At 39.3% G+C, this 20405-nt stretch overlaps 1 protein-coding gene across 1 annotated transcript in view; it reads left to right on the top strand.

Annotated features, from left to right (window-relative positions):
* grid1a (glutamate receptor, ionotropic, delta 1a) overlaps positions 1-20405 on the top strand; it is a 152659-nt gene that overhangs the window by 126270 nt on the left and 5984 nt on the right. Inside the window, exons 6-13 of the mRNA XM_068741145.1 lie at positions 1935-2108; positions 3328-3489; positions 4221-4340; positions 12477-12578; positions 13314-13511; positions 13884-14214; positions 16552-16690; positions 19097-19292. Coding sequence (XP_068597246.1) covers positions 1935-2108; positions 3328-3489; positions 4221-4340; positions 12477-12578; positions 13314-13511; positions 13884-14214; positions 16552-16690; positions 19097-19292 — 1422 coding nt within the window. The remainder of the gene's footprint in view (positions 1-1934; positions 2109-3327; positions 3490-4220; positions 4341-12476; positions 12579-13313; positions 13512-13883; positions 14215-16551; positions 16691-19096; positions 19293-20405) is intronic.

The raw sequence follows: 20405 nt of genomic DNA, 5'->3' as shown, positions 1-20405 counted from the left end.
CTTTGGTAGGTTATTTAAATAATGCACAGCAATTTTATTAAATAAGTCCAAACACACATCCACAGGCTGAAATATGAAATACAAGATGAATCTTTGCCATCAAATCAATAGCGAGTCATGTAACAATACAAATCTGCACATTGTTCATGAGCAATTACTTGCATAATGCTGTGAAAATGAGACCATGAATCTAACAGTGCCCTTCACCCCATCTACATGATCCATTTGGGCAGTCTGTTGGGCAATCGGATCTTAGTTACTAACTCATTTTAAATGAGCTCGGGTCAATGTTTTTGCAATTCAGCTGGATTGATCTATTTCTACAAATGAATCAGTTTGCACACAGCAGTGCAGCTACAGCTTTGTTGATGTAGCTCAGACAATATATGCTAGTTATACCTTCACTGGATTAGCCTTTCTCTCTGATTCCCATTATAGTGCTTCACATTTAAGTTGCTTTCAGCTTCACAGCGTACCTATACTTCTAATGAAATATTTGTCATAATTACCAGCTATGTTTTTTTTATTTATTGCTAATGGCAGATTAATGACACTGATTGAGTAGCACAGAAAAGATAATTTAACCTACCTGTCTGCACCTGATGTGATTAATGTATTTTGGTCAGGCTGTGCTATATTAATTTTTCAGGAACTTGAATAGGTTGTCTCTGACGATTTCAATGCCTGCACTAAATGGGTGATTTTATTCTATTTTTCATTTTGTGTGTGTGTGATGTGTGTAGTGTTCAAATAAGCAGACGTATTTTCTATTTCTTCTAGTGGCCCTGAACTCAAACAAATAACCAGCATGCAAGTCAAATGTATCGTAATCATGTCTGTTTACTTGGAGGTTAAAGGAGACTTATTGTGTCATCCCTATCTGATTGGTCAGTGCCATCGCTGGGTCAGGTGACCCAAATGTCCCTTTTGATGATGGTGGAACACTGGGCCTGGGCAGCACTGGAAGTCATTAGCTTGGACGTGAAGGTTCAGCTCTGTGAGCCATGCAGCATTTTTCATCTGATTAATCTGTCACAGCAACTAATGAATATTCATACCCTCACCTTCCTGACTGGGAGGAGTCAGACAAGGAGTCATACAATAAAACTAGTTGAGCGAGACTCAAATGAGGAAGTGTTTAAACTCGCACTGTACAGCATGCAAGTCAAAAATAGATCAAATTGACTGATCAGATCAATCCTGATCACAGAGTCAGGATTGTGTGGTGGAGGATTAGCCGACAGCTGTTGAAGCTTTGACCTGCAGTTACATCACAGCTTTGTTATCAGACAGTATATGAACCCAACATTTCCCAAGAGTCTGCCTGTCTGCCTCAGCATTGACCACTATTCAGATCTGGAGAGACCAGCAGGCATTGTCTCATGAATATTAATCCTCCCCTCTTTACAGTTATCCACTCTGCAGAGGAGAGCCAGAGGTCAACTGCACTCTTGTCTTGTAGGATTTACTTGAAATGTCCATTGATTTGTTGATCATTCATTTGAATAATGCAACAAATTTGCTTCCTAAATGTCGTATGTTTTCTTAAAATTTGGCATGTTGACAATAACTATTGGTTAAAATGATTTAATATTTGTCTTTTGGCTTAAAACAAAGTTGCAGTTTATTCAAGATATTAAGCAAACTGACATTGGGTCAGGAACATGATGTATCATCCATCGATCATTGTTAATTTACTCTTGTGCCACTTTTGACTTTCTCTTCAATCTAATTTATGTCTTATCTTATATTTTAATTCCATAAAAGCAGCACAGCCAAATAAAATTCCACCTTGGTTTTTTGTTTCTTATTCAAATTTGATCAAAGTGCTTTTTCAATGAACCCCATTTTCTTAAAGTCAAAATCCAAATAGCATGAACTCCCTTGCACTGAAGACATTGACACTAAGCTCCTCCTGTCATCTTCATCTTCAGGAAGTAAGTGATGCAGACATCATGGAGTTGGTTCACAGCTCCCTGGGGCGCATGACAATCATTCGTCAGATCTTCCCGCTGTGGAGAGACACCAATGTTCGCTGCATGAGGAACAACCATCGGATCGCCTCCCTTCTCTGTGACCCGCAAGACGGCTATCTGCAGTCCCTGGAGGTAGAAGCAACCTAACACTCCATTGAGACAGAATAGCTCAACCATGGTATCATTTATTTATTCTCTTCTCTGTATAGCACATAGCTCCTCTACGGAGATTCCTTCTTCTTGAATTTGAACCTGCAACCTTCTTGCTGTGAGGCAACAGCACCACCACTGTGACACCCAAACTGAATGCAGTAATGTGATATTACGCACATACTGCTGATATTTTCTTTGTGGAAAGAAGTGCAACGCTCTAAAACAGATGATACCTTTGATTTTATTATTTGTCAACCGGAAATGCCACCCCGCTTTAAAAATGCAGTCACTCGGGTCGAGAACGCCTAGTCCCATCTTTCAGATGTGTCTTTTGTTCCATCCATCTGGAGAGCAAAGGCTGGGTTCTGTTGTGGTTTTATTGGACTGTTCATTTTCCTTTTCATCCATACTCCGCACAGATGGGAAAACCATGTGGTGAGTGTGTGCCTGCAGTTTTCAATAATTCACATGAAACAGGGTTAAATATTGGGTAATGACATTGCAAGCATACATCAGAATAGTTTAAACACCGAGGGGGATCGCAGAGTTTTGCTCTACTTGTTCATTTCACAACCAATCAGCTGTGGTTAGGCCTTTCATAGCCCGGGCTACTCAGCCCCTGATTCAGTGTCCTTGAGGCACTTGAACTTGACTTTTATGATGGCTTACCAATGAGATTATAGTGTGAATGCCCGGAGTGGCAGCTTGTATTGCTTCCATGAATCTTCTGTTGTGGGTTGACTGACATGACTCGACCCAGAGGAACTATCAAATCCACTGTCACATCAAGACAGAAGGCTGGAGACATGATTCCTGACAGGCTTCACTTCAGTTGCAAGCAGACAGTTGGATTGATAAGAGCTCTGAAACGCAATTATTGGACTAGAAATTACTTGTTTTTCTACTCTGTGTTAATTACAGAAGACAGTGTTGTATCATACATATAATTTCACTGAAGTTGCTGAAATGTCATCATTGCTCAGTAAATCGATCTCTGTATTTCACCAGAGAGTTAATTTAGAGAACGAAAAAATCCAATATCAGTCAAAAGTGAGAATTCTGCTGGCTCTCCTTTCCCCTCTCCAAATAAGGAGATTCAATTTTATTTTCCGATGATATGTGATATGAGATGAGAAAATATGTGTTTTATTTTTGGTATCCATGGATGCATTGATTCAAACTGACCACCATCCAACAGGTGTCCAACCTCTACCTGTACGACAGTGTTCTGATGCTGGCCAACGCCTTCTATAGGAAACTGGAAGACAGGAAGTGGCACAGCATGGCCAGCCTGAATTGTATGAGGAAGTCCACCAAACCGTGGAATGGAGGGTGGTCAATGCTGGATACCATCCAAAAGGTACTCAAATCCCAGAGTTACCATTCATTCCTGCTCGGAGTTTATTTAGGAATAATGATTATTGAGGAAAAAAAAATGATTGTGATAACTCACCATGAAAAGAATCTGGACCACAGACTACAGATGTGTCCTCACCCTATTTCAGTTAATCAGAGCCAAAATAGGATTTAAAAAAAAGGAAAAAGAAACTCAATATTCCGTTTTGTGGTTTATACAGTCAAAACACTTCTTTGAAATGTCCGTTGAATGACTAATGATGCCCAATAACCATCAAAACAGCCTTATAAAATAGGAGCTCATTATTAAATGTAATTTAAAGTTTGATTTCAGGATAGATAGGAAGATTCTGGGTTTTGATCCCTTTCAGGTCTCTAGTTTGAATAAAGCAACATGCAATCAGTTTCAATGCAATAATGGAATTTCCCATCAATGCGTAGAGTCACGCTGGTGCGATCTCAAGTGTGACATTAGATGCACAGTACCCGAAAGAAGGTGGATCATATTTTTGTCTTTGTTTCATTAAAAAAATAAGTAAAATAACTTAAATTGATTTAAATTCTGTTTTTACAAAGGCCTGGCTGAATGGCACAACAATAGAGATGAGGGCGTTTAACTGAGGGGATAATTGCCCTGATAAATAAAACAATATAAAACAATACAGCCATCAGTACTGCCGCTCCTGTGTCGTGGTATCTCACACAGTAACAATTGGCTTTTTTTTGTTCCTGTAGGGACGGATCAGCGGCCTCACGGGACTGATGGATTTCCGTGCAGAAGGATCGAATTCTCACGTGCAATTTGAGATTCTTGGAACGAGCTACAGTGAGACGTTTGGGAAAGATGTGAAACGGGTCAGTCAAAGGAAAGAGACACTTACACAACCATTCACACTCACGTTTCACACCTACTGGCCCTTTTGAGTCACTGATTTCAAATTCCTCATGTTTTATGGACTTGGAGAGGAAGTTCAGACTACGAGAGGGAACCCATGCAGGCTTGGAGGGAACGTTGGTCCTCCAGTGTGTTTGAACCTAACACTATGTAGACCATGATTAACTACAGTTTAGTTTATGCTTGAAAAAAAAGGTCTGATATAAGCGTCTAGCTCTGTCATTTATTAGTGTAAAGCATGCCATGCCCCAGCTTCCCATTTACTTACTTACTCATTTAGTTACGCAACTGTGTCACATCCCAGTAAGATGCTGTGTATGATGGATTTAAGCTCATTGCAGAAGCTTTTCAGCCGTGGAAATCATTTTTCATGCACTTAGATTACTGTCCATTTTGTAGGTGCTGAGGAGACAGCAGAGTAGAACTGCTGCAGCATTTATAACAATAGATTTTCCTGGACGTTCCGATGTGAGCACTTACTGCGTAAAGAAAGCAAATTAGACCTATGTCTCATTTTCTCAGGGCCCCCCCTGCAACCTCTTATACTGAGGTAGTTAATCACGCCCCATTTTGAACTGGTCTCCTGTAGCGTTCAGTCGCTCACTGGTAGTTGATTATCCAGTACAATTGTATCTGATTTACTGAAAGCAAGGTGGAAATATACTGCTAAAATATTTGATACTATAAGTATTAGTTATGTTAGAAACGTAGGAGCCTATTGGAGTAGCCACACAGAGAGGCTTCCTATTGTCTTCATAAGGCACTTAATCCTAAGTATCCAGAGTTTTGCTTTGTTTGACTTTGAAATATCAGGTGAATTCGGTTATCTCACTGGTATGATTGAAATCCTGCTCTCCTCTGATCCCGGACAACCACATCCAGTGGGCTTAACGTTTGACAGAGCGGCGTCGCATATGCCGGTCCCCCCCTATTGGAGTACCCTAACTCATTTTCAATAGCCCAACCATCCTGGCTTGATCGTTGTCAAGGAGAGCTAAAAATAAAGCTGGGCTGTAAAGCACGCCTCTTGTTAGACATTATCTTTTTCACCTACAGAACAGAGGCCATATGAACTGACTGCGAAGTACTTGCTATGAAATGTGCCCGATCCCCGAACGTTGAGACAAAGCGAGAAACTGCAGACCATTGTTTGTGCACTCTTCTCATAGCTGCAATTTGGTTGTCGCTGTGCTATGCCCCGATTCAGTCAGAGCCTTCTTGCAGAATGAAGAAGAATTGAGTTCCTTGGCAATCTATGTAGAGCAGGACTGACCAGAAGGGGTAATGAAGATTTAATCACCACTCAGCCTAACTGAAATCATGAAGCCAATTCATCATCATGTGGCCATTAGCATCAGCTTGGACAACACACACACACACACACACACACACACACACATGCAGACACACACAGACACGGCATACTCACGTACACACAATCGATAACATGAATGCACTTTTTTGTCTGCCATCCGGATAGAACTTTTAGACACAGCATGATGCACACAAACAGCAGCGCTGTAAAGCGCATTCATACGCAAGCATGTTTTGTATTCCCCGTTTTGGATCTCAGACTATAAGAGCATAGGAGCCGGACAAACAGAGAGAAGAGAGGCCAGGGAGCGATCTAATATTTGGGTGGTTGGAGGTCAAAATGATGAGAGACAGAAGGGGACAGCAAGGACGGATAACAGGATACCAAAAGGCATTCGGTGCCGTGTTCATTATCTGGCATGTCTGTCTCCATGTCTGCCATTAACTGTGAGAAAACAGACACAAAGTCATGCATGTCTCCTCTCTGGTACTCAGTAAAAAGGACATCTACATACACAAGCTTCTGACCACGTGATGTGGAAAACTGGTATCTACCAACAAAAGCAGGCGCACCATTACATGCGGTTCTCTGCAATGTGTTGTCATGTCAACTTACCCTGTGTTTCGTTGAGTGAAGTGTAACTTCCACATCCACCCAGCAGTCAGCCTCATTTTGTTCCCCTCTCCCCTCTCTTTTATCTTTCTCTCTCATTTCATTTTTTCCCTTCCTCCCCGTCCTCTATCCGCTACTCTTTTCTTCACCTTCTCTCTCTCTCTCCATCTCCCAGCCACGGTTTCCTCCCTCTCCATCATCATTTATCTGCATTCAGTCCATTTTCTCCCCAGCCTGATAGCTCTTAGATGAGGCATCTTTGTGGTTATAAACTGTAATGAAGACTGAAATACCATTTCCTGGATGGCTACTGAGAGTTTTCTCCACCATCCCGTGTTGCTGCAGAGTGATCAATGTTGCTGCTGCTGTTGTTGTTGTTATTTTGCTTTCCCAGTTGGCTCTTATTGATGTGTCAGTTTGCTTCTAAGCATATATTACTAATGGATTCCATCCTACAGGAGGCTCTTCATGGAGAAAAGTCAGTTCATTTTATTTTAATTTTCTTTTTCCAACAGTGCGACCTCTCAAATATGTCAATATTAATAGTCCTGCAATTATTATCTTTTTCAAAATCCTATTGTTGGTAGAATTTGTATTATTCTACAGCAACTATTACCATAAGACTATTCTCTGGATAAATATCTCAATGTTTCATCTTAAACCTCATTTGATTTTCTGGTTGCAAAGTGCATCACAATGCATTTTACATTCGATTCTAAGATGCATTTAGGAGAAACACTTGTGCCTTGGCCATGGACTTTCTTTTTAATGTTTGGTGGCTCAGTCTGTTTATTTATTTAGTAATAAATAAATTCATTTTCCTTTAAGTAGCCATGAAAATAGCTTTGTCATAAACAGATGGCTCCTGTACCTTTGCCATCTCCTATTTTGCAGCATGTTAGCAATGAAGATAATTTACTTGTGAAGGATGAGGAGGAATGTGTGTGGGTGGGCATGTGTTAAATAGTGGTGGATGGATCAGATGGACAGCTGGGTTATAGAAATTATTAGACAGTAAATGAGATGTGGCTGGGTTAAATTATATATATTTAATGAGGAAAGTATTAGTTGCATTAGCTGTAATTATCCCACAACAATATAATCAATTTGTGTAATTAAAGAATTAAAGTGCTTTTTCAAAATGTCTATAAGGACCTCCAGTGTGTACTTGGGTTGTGTACATAAAGGTTTGCGAAGAAATATTTTAAGACTTTTTTTTTAGCTAAGCCCCAGAAACCTTCATCTGAGACAAATCCAAAGAAGGAATTCAATGTGGAACCACCGAAATGGAACAAACAAAAATGACAAAATGTCTAAATTGCAAAGGCAACACTTCAATACTTGGCTGCGTGAAGAAAGTTGACTGAAAACAGTTTTGCTCTGGGAATAAAGCGTGATGGACAGACGGACAGATGGGACAGTTTGGACCCATTCCTTTATTCCCTATCTCACGTCGTTTGTGGTGGAGGATAATAAATGGACCTTATTTGTCTTTACTGCTGGTCACAATCACTTTGACAAGATGTGAGGCAGTTGGCTTTAAATCTGTAAATATTGCAGACACACACACACACGATGCTGCTTGATCGATGGACAGATTTAAACTGTCCTGAATGAAAGGCTAAATTAGCAATATTTGTCTTCTAACCTCCAACCTTCCACCAAGCACATTCATTTCATGTCAAAAAAGTCGTTTTCATCACTTTCCTGACGGTTGTTGCCATGATAAAGAACCATCAATCAGGAAGCCCATTTATGGGGTGCTTTGCATTACTGCTTGAATGTAGGTGTGTGCAGGGCAGTGTGTGCATGATCTACATGTGGGTTACTAGTTTTTGAGTTATGCGCGTGGACAGACAGACAAACAGACCCAATTGCAATACCCTCGCCTCCCCTTCGGCGAGGGTAATAAAAGCTTCATGGGACAAGCTTTTGAAATCAGCATAACCTGATGAACTAAAATGATGTCAGAAAGTGACATGTTTAGTAGAATACAAGAATGCAAATGTTACTATTTTCAGGTTTGGGCATTTGTTTTTTTCTGAAATGTGGAGCTATCAATGGCTAAGATCGTAAGAGAGCTATGAACCCCTTAAATTGGACAACACACACACACACAGTACCAATATGGAGCATATTTAATATACAACTGTATTGCTATTTTGTTCTATGCATCAATATTTTTAATACACCATGAGCCTGCCGATATAAGCAGATCTTCGTATCTGAAAACGGTGCCATTTAAATAGCAGGAAACTATAGTCCATTTCTATGAGACTGAATTCACCAACATTGGGCCTGACCAGACATTATTGTAATACAAAGACCCCCTTGGGTGCAAGTATTTTTGCATCTTATAGGGCCGAGAGGGCCCTTGGTTCATTGACCATGGGATTTAGATGACATTGGATGACAGCACTTTCTCATTGACCATTATCACCCTTTCATCCAATAATAGATCAGAAATAGAGGTGGGTCACATGAGCCTCATGTGCTACATTGAATCCTGTGGAGTCGAAACACAGTCGTCTAGAACTGATGTGTTCACCCTAGTGCTCAACCATATTTCTTGCTGGTTCATAAAGCAGAGATGGCATTTAATAGTCTCTAAACGGAGCCTCTCCCCCACCAACAACAGATCTGCAGGGAGTTGATAGGGCTGTTGATGTAATGATTAAGTTGCCAAGCACTGAGATTTCTAGCTTTGAGCAACATCTGTCTCCTGGAAGGTTTTGAAACCTCCCCCGTCGGCTTGGATTTCTACCTTTCCGGAGCTTAAACACAGTGTTAGACGTAGCAGATAAATGCCAGTTCTATTTTAAAAGCGAAAGCGAAAGCAACATTATTATTATCATATTAATACCATGAGAGTATTTGTACAATTCCACAAATTATATTAACTGGAATATAATATATCTTAAATGATAATTAACTAATTACCTGCATCAAGGAGATTATGTTTTTGACAGTGTCTGTCTGTCTGTCTGTCTGCTGGACAGATCTTGATGATAGCAATTTTATATTCACTACCACGCAAAATGTCTTCTGGATCAGCTCTAGAAGGAGGTCAGGAAAAAACATTTTAACATTGAAAACACCATTTGCATATTAAAAAAGCAGTTAAAAATACACATCAACTTTGATTCCCTTCTGCATTTCATGGCTGGCGTACAAAGATGCCAAGAACAATTTATAACCTTTTGATGATGATCCAGATCACCATGTGAATGGTTTAAATCCAACTACAAGGGCAATGGGCTGCTTGGCGGAGGTCTGTGCTCTGTGAGTGCTTTTCTAGTTCATACTTATTTTCACAAACGGAGCAATGGCACTTACACATTTCACATTATGATTTTGAATCATGGTAAAAATCCTATATGGTATGATGAACTGTAAATGTCCATAAATAGCTACAGCGTTTGCGTTAGAGGCATTAAACGCGTCCCACTTCTGGTTGCTCCTGCTGCCACACTCGTGAAAGCAAATCCTATTAAGTAAATCCTTCTTATTTGAGAGCCTCATATAATTGGATGAAAAGTGAGTGATATTTCTCCACATCCCTTAATTTATTCTCTATCATGTACTCTGCTCCATCATAGAAGCAGTTTTGAACAAATGTCGCCTCCTTTATAGCCATCAGGTTCATTGAAATGCATGTCATCTGCAGGACCTGTTTGCTGTGGCTCTCACTTTTTGAGGTGAAATATTTTTCATTTGATAAGTGAATATGATGAGTTGGCATCACAAACCGTAATTTGCCCACCCTGCCAACAATACATCTAATGAGCCCTACAGATAGTCCTTCCTCCAACTCATGCAGGCAGTCTATTAAAAAATAAGCCTAATTTACACTGAAGCAGAGTTGATGCAATAAAAGTCTGCACACTGCAAAGATATATATTTCATGGAATACTATACTTCCTTTATTTTCACTCAGACATTATATTTTCCAATAGAAATGAACTGTATCCTTTAATCTATTATTTCCCTTTCTCTCATTTCTCTTCTTCCCTTCTGAATCTATCAGATTGTCATTTTAGAACGCTGTCTGACAAATTTAAGTAAACACTGCCTCGTGTTTCTGATTGGTTTTGAAAATAATAGATCCGACACAGAATGTTGGCTGCCCACATCGTCACTTGTGCTTTCATAACAGATGTCTCAATGGCTGGGTAGAATTAGCATCATACCAGCCTTTTCCTCTGGGGCCAAGTACAAAAAGTGCAAGCTAAAAAATAAGAACGCAAGAACATCACATGGATGGACAGCATACTGCACATACATGTGATTAATAAAGACGTGTCTACAGTAACTTTAGTAGAGATAACATCAGGTCCAGTCTGCAGCAATCAAGGCAGGCGGGTGCAGTGTGAAATAACACACACGCAGACTTGTCACCGCATTTTCAGTCGCACAAAGAGCGTAGGTCAATAAAACGCTCTGGAGCATGATGGGCCTGTCGATACATGAGAACCTGTTAGACTGCCGGGAAGATGAGAAATAGAATAGCAGAAATCAACCCAGACTGTGTTCCACGCCCAGAATGATGCAATTTAGACCGGAAAGTCAAAAACCACTGAGAGCTCTGTCGAAGATGTTTCGGAAGTGCTGTGATTAAGGCATTTAGCAGTCTGTGAATCTATGGCTATTTCACTTTCCCTTTGTTATTCAAAAGTGGCCATTGGCCAGCCCATTACAAATGGTTATTTTACAGCATTGAGTTTCATAAGCATTAACTAAATCGAGGTGCTGCTCCTGGTCTGACTTTTTAAATAACACGTTCTAGAATCTCATTCGCTCAGTCTTCTGATGATTAAAACATACTTTAAGATATAAATGGAAACAATATTAGCTTATCTAAAATGTAGATACCATCAGTGAGCTGACACTTCAAAGGCAGAAGCAAGAAAAGAGATTGGGCATGAAGCAAAGAAAATAATATATCTTTCTTTGATTAATAGTTTTTTTTTTTCCCTGTCTTCATTTAACACACACGTCATATGTTCTGTATAGTGTCCTTGAACATGCCTGTAAAAGGTGTTCACAATTGACAGTAAATAAATTACTTTATCCACAAATGACATTGTCAAAGCTGCTAATCAAATATGAGAGTTTCTTCTACAAAGTGTGTCTCGTATATATGCAGGTGGTGAGACCCAGCAGCGTGCATCGCTTGTGACCTTCCCAGTGGGGTGTCAGTGTTCAAAGCTCCGTGAAGTAGAACTGTTCCTCTTTAGTATTCTTCGGTTTTTCCTAGAGGACGAAGATGAAGCTCGCGAAGGAAACATTCCCCTCATAATCTGGCAATGCGCTGTGGCATTTTGCCCACACACAGACACACTCAGGCTTTCCACGGTCGCACAAATCCGCATGCATACATAACGCACATTTTCATTTAACTACCGGTAGTTAGAAGTGTAGTTTGCCTATCTCCCTTCAGCATGGCGTGTATTTCAGTGGGTATAAGGTATGTGGACGAGGCTCCTGTTGATGGGAGGGGGGGGGTGCTACAGCCTGAGATGTTCTGTGGCCAGAATGGTCTCTTGTTTGGCCTCGGGCGACCATTCTTGTCCTGTCAGCTCAGATCTCACAAACCACTCAGAGTGATGTGTCAGATCCTTGAGAAGCCGTGTCCGGTTAGCAGAGCTGATTAACAATTGAACAAGCATCAGTCTCACAAACTGAGACACGGCTCAAAATGTTCACAGCGTGGAATGACAGTTTCAACAATGAGAGGCCATTTAGATTATCCACCCAAAAAAATGTCAAGAAGTCGCACAACGTCAGATTCCACAGTATTTGTTTTTTATTTAGCAATTTTTACATGATGACTTCTATTTTAAATACCATTTATTTATTTATTTTAATTTGTACTTCTGCTGCTTTCCTTCCTCTTATCCTCTTCATCACCACCTCAATCTCTGTGATTACTACTGAAGCATCATGAAAATACTCTGCTTGATTAGATGGTATAAAAAGCTGCCTTTTTAACTAGCACAGATATTAATGTACGGTACTCGCCACTTGGTGCTGACAGACACTACAGTGGAAGGTAGTATGGCAAAACTCCAGTATTGGTCATAATCTTATCGGTGATAATCAATAATTTGTTTCCTGTTGTGCTTTTTTTCCCATCCTGGTATATCTGATTTTTCTTTCTCTCCATTAGCTGGCATCTTGGGACTCCACCCGTGGTTTGAATGGTAGCCTCAAGGAGAATCGGATAGAGAGCGGTATGCAGGGAATGACACTTAAGATTGTAACACTGCTGGTAAGTTGTGGGAGTACACTGAATCCATTAACACTTGGCCTTAGTAGGCAAATGTGTGAGTAAGACAGCAAACAGTACGATAGAGGCGAACGCATCGACAAATTAATTAGGCTGTCGTAAGGCTGTGGATTCTATTTTATTAAAGTAAAAGTTCCTCCTCCACCTTAATCGATGTTTCCAGGAGATATTCTCAGCATAAAATAATTTGAACTCAAAGCATACAGCAGCAAGCAAGTTGGAAATGTGACAAATAATTTACATCTGTCCACTTTTACATTGGTCTCATCTTGAATGTCCCTCTTCTCCTATTTGCTCCAATTTTATTCTAACCTGACATTATCAGCCTATAAAGAACAAGCACCATGGGGTGTAATTAATTTAAACAGGCTATTTCAATGTTGATGAGCCACAGCCATGGCATCATGTTTGACAGATCAACTACTGCTGAGGACACTATTTTTCATCTCAGATCAAGCTATAAGTTCTTCATGAAGGTGTCTCCCTCCAGTTCTTAATATGACTGAATTTGCCTCCACATCGGTGCCCTGAGGAGATTTTGTGCCTCTTGATAAATGGCGAGTGACTAAGTACACATTCTGTACTCTTTTCCACTTTGAGGGGAGTAAATCAGGAGCTTAGAGACACATACTGTCATTCACATTTTTCAGAATTACTGTTGCCTCTTATGACTTGTCCCAAAACTCCTAACCAGTTGTGCCATCATCACTCAAACAGGAAGAGCCTTTTGTGATGGTGGCAGAGAACATTCTGGGTCAACCCAAGCGATACAAAGGTTTTTCAATCGACGTCCTCGACGCACTGGCCAAGATCCTGGCCTTCAAATACGACATTTACCAAGTTGGCGATGGGAAGTATGGTTCAGCACTCTCTAATGGATCTTGGAATGGCATGATTGGAGAACTCATTGGAAAGGTGAGAGCATTTTCTATATTCCTCTCAGCCAATCAATGTATCCCAAATGTTCTCTACAAACCTTTCATTCTGGGGAAAAAGGCCGTATTGGCTCCTTCTGTAAACCAGCTGTAGAAAGCAAATTAAGATTTTGTTTAAAGAACGCTAAGAAAATGAAAAAAAAAGTTTTCCTTCTCTTGAGAAATTGTGCATCAGAAATGTGTGAAACAATTTAATTTCTGATACAAGTTTTTTTTATATAAATTTGTTATATAAAAAAAAAAGTAGATTTCATAAATGCGTCATCGGTGATTTATGCGCACGCACCTCTTTGTTGTTTTTAAAAGTCGATATTAAAAAGCTGTTTCAGTGGGAACATGTTTCTCTCCATAGAGAGCTGACTTGGCCATATCAGCCATCACCATCACTCCGGAACGGGAGAGTGTGGTGGATTTCAGCAAGCGCTACCTGGACTATTCAGTGGGAATCCTAATGCGCAAGTCAGAGGATAAGATCAACATTTTCTCTTTGCTGGCACCATTTGACCTGGCAGTGTGGGCCTGCATCGCGGCAGCCATCCCTGTAGTGGGCATCATGATCTTCCTGCTCAGGCGAATCCAATCTGTGCGTTGCCAGAATAATACAGGAGGTCATCCACCGCCGTCTGCTTCCAATTCACTTCAAAGCGCCATCTGGATTGTCTACGGTGCTTTTGTGCAGCAAGGTGTGTGTTTAAATCTGGCCTGCACGGCATGCAATGGCAGCAGTAAACCAATCGTTTACTTGTCATATATGTGAGGGCCAAGGCTATGCAGGATTCGTACACCATGCTCGCACTGATTTGGTCCTTCCTGTTTGGTGTTGAATCACTTTTGTAATTATTGCTAATTCACTTGAAACTCTAAATCTAAACTGAACAAAATTTGAAGGAAAAGAGCTCTGAAAGCTACTTCAAGAGATTAAGGACAAGTAAATTAAATGGAAGGCAAATCAATGAGCATGCTTATGTGGATGCCAGTATGAAAGCAAATGTTAATTTAGTAGTGAGTCATTTTGAGGCACAACGCCCACCCTAAAATTTTCTGAAGGTGCCCTTGTCAAGGATCACACCCCATCTCTAGGTCTGGTAGAGAACCAGGTGTGTCACGAGGTCTGGATAAATCACTGCTTCTGTAACTGATGTTAAAACCTCAACTGCTTCTATCAAAGTCTGGCGCACTGCCTTTGAGCCTTTTTCTTTTTTTTTTAAAGCTAACACCCACTATTTTCCCACAAGACCTAAATTCCACGACTTTCCTCCGGCTGCTTTTTTCTACATGTTTCTGGCTCTCATTACAGCTTTTCGTATTTTCTGATCCAGTCAAGTGGATTGCCTTATTTGTCAAGATGACAGAGGTCACTTTGATAGAGTGGGTTCACAGTGTGCTACTGAGAAAGAGCACATTATCGACAACTGACTTTATAATGATATACACAAACTTGTCTGTTTGGTTTTATATTGAGTTCAGATTAAACTACCCACCCACGGATGCACTGACGTTCTTTGTTACCCTTGTCAAACAAGGACTGGCCTTCTGCGGCTCCATCGTGAGGTCAGGGAGAGGTAGGATATCATTAAATTCTAGGAGAACTAATTAAAATAAAGACTTGTGAAATAGAAGATGGAAGTGATCACAGCAGTGTGGTGCAATCCAGTAAAGTTTCAAGAAGCACATTTTATGTTTGAGTGACCTTAGGAAACCAGCCAAAGCCATATGTAATAAAAATGACTGATGCCAGACCTCTGTGCATCTGACAACACCTTCAGTGCTGAGGGCACAGTCGTGTTGATTGTGACACTTTCAGACAAATATGTTTTCATTACATTTCACATTCCGGAATCTTTCAGATGACATTTCTATGTCTTTACTTTTCAAAATTAGAATTTGTGCTGACATTTTTCTCATGCACCTTATGAACTGTTGGATATAAAAAGAAAAAGCCTTTCTGACGGTGATGATAGGAGAGCTTATGTGGCACAGTCATATGCCCCGCAAAGACAAGAAGAAAGGGCAAAGGATTAAAGATATTAAGGAAAGAATGCAGGATGTTGGATGAATATTAATGAGTACCACTCTGGAAAAAAAAACTGGGATATGTAATGCAATATGAAAGGGAGCAAATAACATTTTAGGGTACATGGTTTTGAATATACTAAGCTCCTGGGAAAGTAAGCTCACTGCTGTTACACAAAATCCTGATGCGAAGTAATAAATGCAAATATGGATATTTCTCAAAAGCAAAATACACCACTTAGAGGAGCTTTTATTGAAACATGGTTGGTTATTTAAAGGAGTCTCACCAATAGTCTCTTGTCTGTTTTGATATTTTAGGAATAGTGGGATATTAACATGACTTGGGGAAATTTATCAATTGTACATATACATAGCATATTTGGTAGGGTGGCGGTGTCATTGCTCATCTCTGAATCTTTTGCTTTGTCAACAGCGTCGACCCTTTATTGATGAAGTATTGAGGTAGTGTTCCACCCATGCTGCATTTCTAAATCTCAAAAGCAGCTGAAGTTTCGGCTGTGATCTTAAATGAACCTGTTGAAGATCATTCGATTGTCTTGATGGAACGCTTAATGCAGTTTTGCGTGAAATTGAGGCAGTCTACATGATTTATAGATGAAGATAGGTTCGCTGGAATATAACCTTAGACACGGACCACCTCAGAGTATCCGTATGGGATGTATGTTGGAAAATGTCCTTCACGAGTTTTACATCCTGTACCAATCCTTGGCCTGATGCCTGCAATGCCTTTGCAGCAAAGGATTTGCTGCAGGGGAGCAGAAACGAGATAAGGGAGCTGGAGATGTGACAGTAAATTACGACATTGAAATTACAATTCTTTATCACTGTGTCTGGAGCTGCAGAGTGGACCTCTGCTCATTAAAAGTGAAGCCATTCAATTCAATAAATACATAATTACTACTATGCCTTTTTTGCAGAGATGGGATTTTATTGTTTATGTGGAATATATTCTATGTTGTGAAATGTTTGTGCCTGCATCTCCACAGGCAGCGATTCCATCCTGGGATCAGTGGCTCTGCGTATCGTCATGGGCAGCTGGTGGCTCTTCACCCTCATCGTCTGCTCCTCTTACACAGCAAACCTGGCAGCGTACCTCACTGTGTCCCGCATGGACAACGCAGTCCGGTAAGGCAAACGCCTTCGCTTATGAAGTTTTAAATCAAAGGCACTTCATTCTCTTCTTGAGAAAACTCATCACAACAGAGGATTCCCTATCGACACCACATTGATGGTTTCTAAACATTGAAGGTTCTGGTTTGGTGTAATATTAATGAATCAATAAAGACTGACTCTATGCTGAACAATCTGTTTGAGAGAAAACACAAACAAGAAAGAGTAGAACAAAATCCATCAGTTTCTATTTCACAGAGAGGCCTCAAGTCGGATCTGAACCTGTGACCTTCGTACCGTGAGGCAACAGTACCACCTCTGCACCACCGTGTTGCACAGACTTGCTATTAAATTGCATTTAGTGGATTTTCCTTCCCAAAGGATGGACGACAGAGGCGATGATTTTTTGTGCATATTTTTGTTGGACAAATAATCACATGTAAGGAAATGGAATGAAAGCAAAGCAGCACAATCTGTTAAATTCACAATTACTGCAATAATATGTTTTCCCCCTCATTACATTTATTTAGGAAAAAATGCTTGCTTTGCATGGCTGTATCTGCTGCTCTCAGAAGTAGCTGTTTGTTAAACTTATCATGTTGAACATCTGAGCACACAATAAAACCTGACCAGCACAAACCAAAATCATGCACAAAACATAAACCAACCTTTTCATTTGTTAGAGGAAAATATAAAAGATAATAATGACAATATTCCTGGAGTTTCAGGATCATTCTTTGGATGTGTAAATGCTGCATTCGATTCTCTGTTAGGGTATTTGTTTTATTTTTACTATTACCCATCTTGGATAAATCATCTCTCTTCCAATCACGTGTTAGATACCAACACCCAAATGCAGCAGCGTATTATTTAAATAAAGACTATTCAGTATGTCTTCTTTTTGACCTCCATCCATTGATTTGTTTTGTGTTGTTTTTTTAGCTTCTACTTGTTTCTAAGTATTTGTGTGCATTTGGTATAAAGGGAACAATTAATGACCTTTGCACATTCAACATTTGCATATTCAAACATTTCTTTAAACATTGCAATGCTAATTCCCATTTGTTTCTCGCTGTGTAAATAAGGCTTTGTAAAGACTTGAGCCTTTGGGACAAAGCGGTGAAATACATGTTTTTCCTTCTACCCAAAAAACATTATGTTTCTGGCCGGAAGAACAGAAAACAAAACATTATCAGTCCTCCAGGGTTTCACCGCAATTATATGAATAGTAATAACTTTGAATTATTTTGTTTTTGTTTTTAATGTGGAACTAATTGTTTTATTTTCTTCCATGGCCAATTTTACATCTATAAAGTGCAGGACACTTTACAGGATGTAAGTGACAGGCACACATGAGGACACTATCATGCATCTGTGTAGCAGAGCATGACAAAGATGGAAAATAATGGTGCGTGTGTGTGTGTGTGTGTGGACAGCCAATAAAACTAATAATGAACAGGGGGCTGGGTTGCACCTCTTTCCATTGATCAAAAAATCAAAGTGAGAGTTGTGCTGTTTTGAGAAAGAAAATATAAGAAAATGGGTGATATCCAGGATGTACATTAAAGAAAATGTATTAGTTCCTTCTTTTTTCATTTTTACCACATCTGATTTTCTGTCATATGTTGCCATCTTTAATTGATTTGTCTCTCTTTTTCCTTTTTTTTTGAGAACATTTGAAAGGTTTTGCACTTTTATTTACTGTATTTATCATTGTATTTAATTCATGAATGTAAATATATAATATATATATATAGTAGAGTTGATCCATTTTAAATCTAATCTTCCATTATTAAACAGAAGAGCAAACACAAACTTTAAACCGACACTCTACTTACTTGGCTGGAAAAGAACAAGAACGGGGTTTAGGCTTACGAATTGGATTGGAGAGAAATAAATGTTGAATTTCAAATAAAGGGAAACACTGACACTGGAGAGGCTTCCATGTTAGCATTATTCCTGTCCTTCATCAACAATTGTGTCTTTCCCATCGGAATGTTTGCAGATAAACACGAACACTTTCTGTTAACTTCTACAATAGGAAGTTTGCTTTACAGTCGTGGAAGACGGGTTTGAAATTATATAAAATGTGATTTCACAAGCCTGTTTCCTACGTTTTCCGTTTATGTTTTTTTACATCATGATGAATAAGTTTATCATGAAAAAATACTCTAATATTTACAAACTATAGGTACATTCTGTATAAATAGAAACCAAAGATCACAAAATATGCCAAATATTGAAACAAGATAAAGTTATACGAGGTGATATTTGTTGAGCTATTTGCTTACTTATATTTTCATTTGCTAATTACTGGTTAATGAATCAAATGTGTATATTATATGTATTTAATGACATGACAGATGACATTATGTTTGTTAAATCTAATAAACCAATTTGCTAATCTGTCCCTGACCCCAGGTCTTTCCAGGACCTGTCCCGGCAGGCGGACCTGGCTTACGGAACCGTGAGACAATCGGCCGTGTTCGAGTATTTCCACACAAAAGGCACCAACCCTTTGGAGCAGGACAACACATTTGCTGAGCTCTGGAAGATGATAAACAAGAACAAAGGTCTAGAGAACTCTGTGTCCTCCCCAATAGAGGGAATTAAGAAGGTGAGAATGTGTCTTGTTATTCAAAATTAAAATGTCAGGACATTTGTGACACTTGGGTGCTTTGGCCATATGCTGGACCTAAAAAAATCCTTATTTTTTTAATCCTTTTAAATAAATAATATGAAAACATAATATAGTAATTTCTTCAGCTCAAAGACAGGAATTAATACTGATAAGCATAATGAAAAACTTCAGGCCTGAAAATAATTACCTGCACCAATTTATTAAATAATGATCTTCCTGGGATATGAGATATGAGTGAGGTGATAATTCACATTTATTGACTTACGAGGTTTTAATTATTTGTCCTCAGTGGGCTACTAAATAATCTTGTATGAATTTCTTCCTCTGTCTTTCTTCTCAGTACAGTGCATGTCAGTGCCACTTAAATACACACACACACACACTCTTGAGAGTAATCCATAATTTAGTGTAACAAATTACAGTGGGAGTAATCCACTTAAATTAAAGTGCTTTCTTGTGTGTGGAGGTATAATTGCATTCAGTGTCGGACCATTTGACATTGCACAGATACACATCGCTGGAAAACTACTCGTCTAAATTTTAAATATAACGCTAAACACTTTGGCTCCTAAGAAACCGTTTTAGTCAGAAAGAAGTTATACTGTATGCATATAAACATGGGGACACACACCTATACAAAGACAGACACACACACACATACATACACACAAGCAACTCTCAGAAGGATTTCAAGCAGATCTTCTGCTGCTGTTGTACACGATGTGCTACATCCAGAGGAATGTAAAACTACAACATTGTCATCCTATACTAATTATGTATATGAATGTTTTCTATAGTGAGTGTCATTTAATGTGACAGGTTACATAATTAATTAACACAAATATTGTTTTGTTATGCTATACTTGTTAGAATTAACTTGGGTAAATAACTAATATTGGTAAGATACAAAACTGTCAACCAGGTTGTTGCAACAAATTCCCAACTTGAAACTGATGATGGTGCACAAGACAGGAAATGGGAACAATAATGGAAATGTTTCTCTTTAGAGGATTTATGATACAGTTCATTGTAAGAGTGTCTTCAAGAGGCTCATTTTATTCATGTGCCTTAAATACCTTTACGTGTATT

This window comes from Brachionichthys hirsutus, chromosome 7 (genome assembly GCF_040956055.1).
Source record: "Brachionichthys hirsutus isolate HB-005 chromosome 7, CSIRO-AGI_Bhir_v1, whole genome shotgun sequence".
NCBI classification, from domain to species: Eukaryota; Metazoa; Chordata; class Actinopteri; order Lophiiformes; family Brachionichthyidae; genus Brachionichthys; species Brachionichthys hirsutus.
Note: the sequence above shows the minus strand (reverse complement) of the source record. Positions and strands in the feature narration are given on the sequence as shown.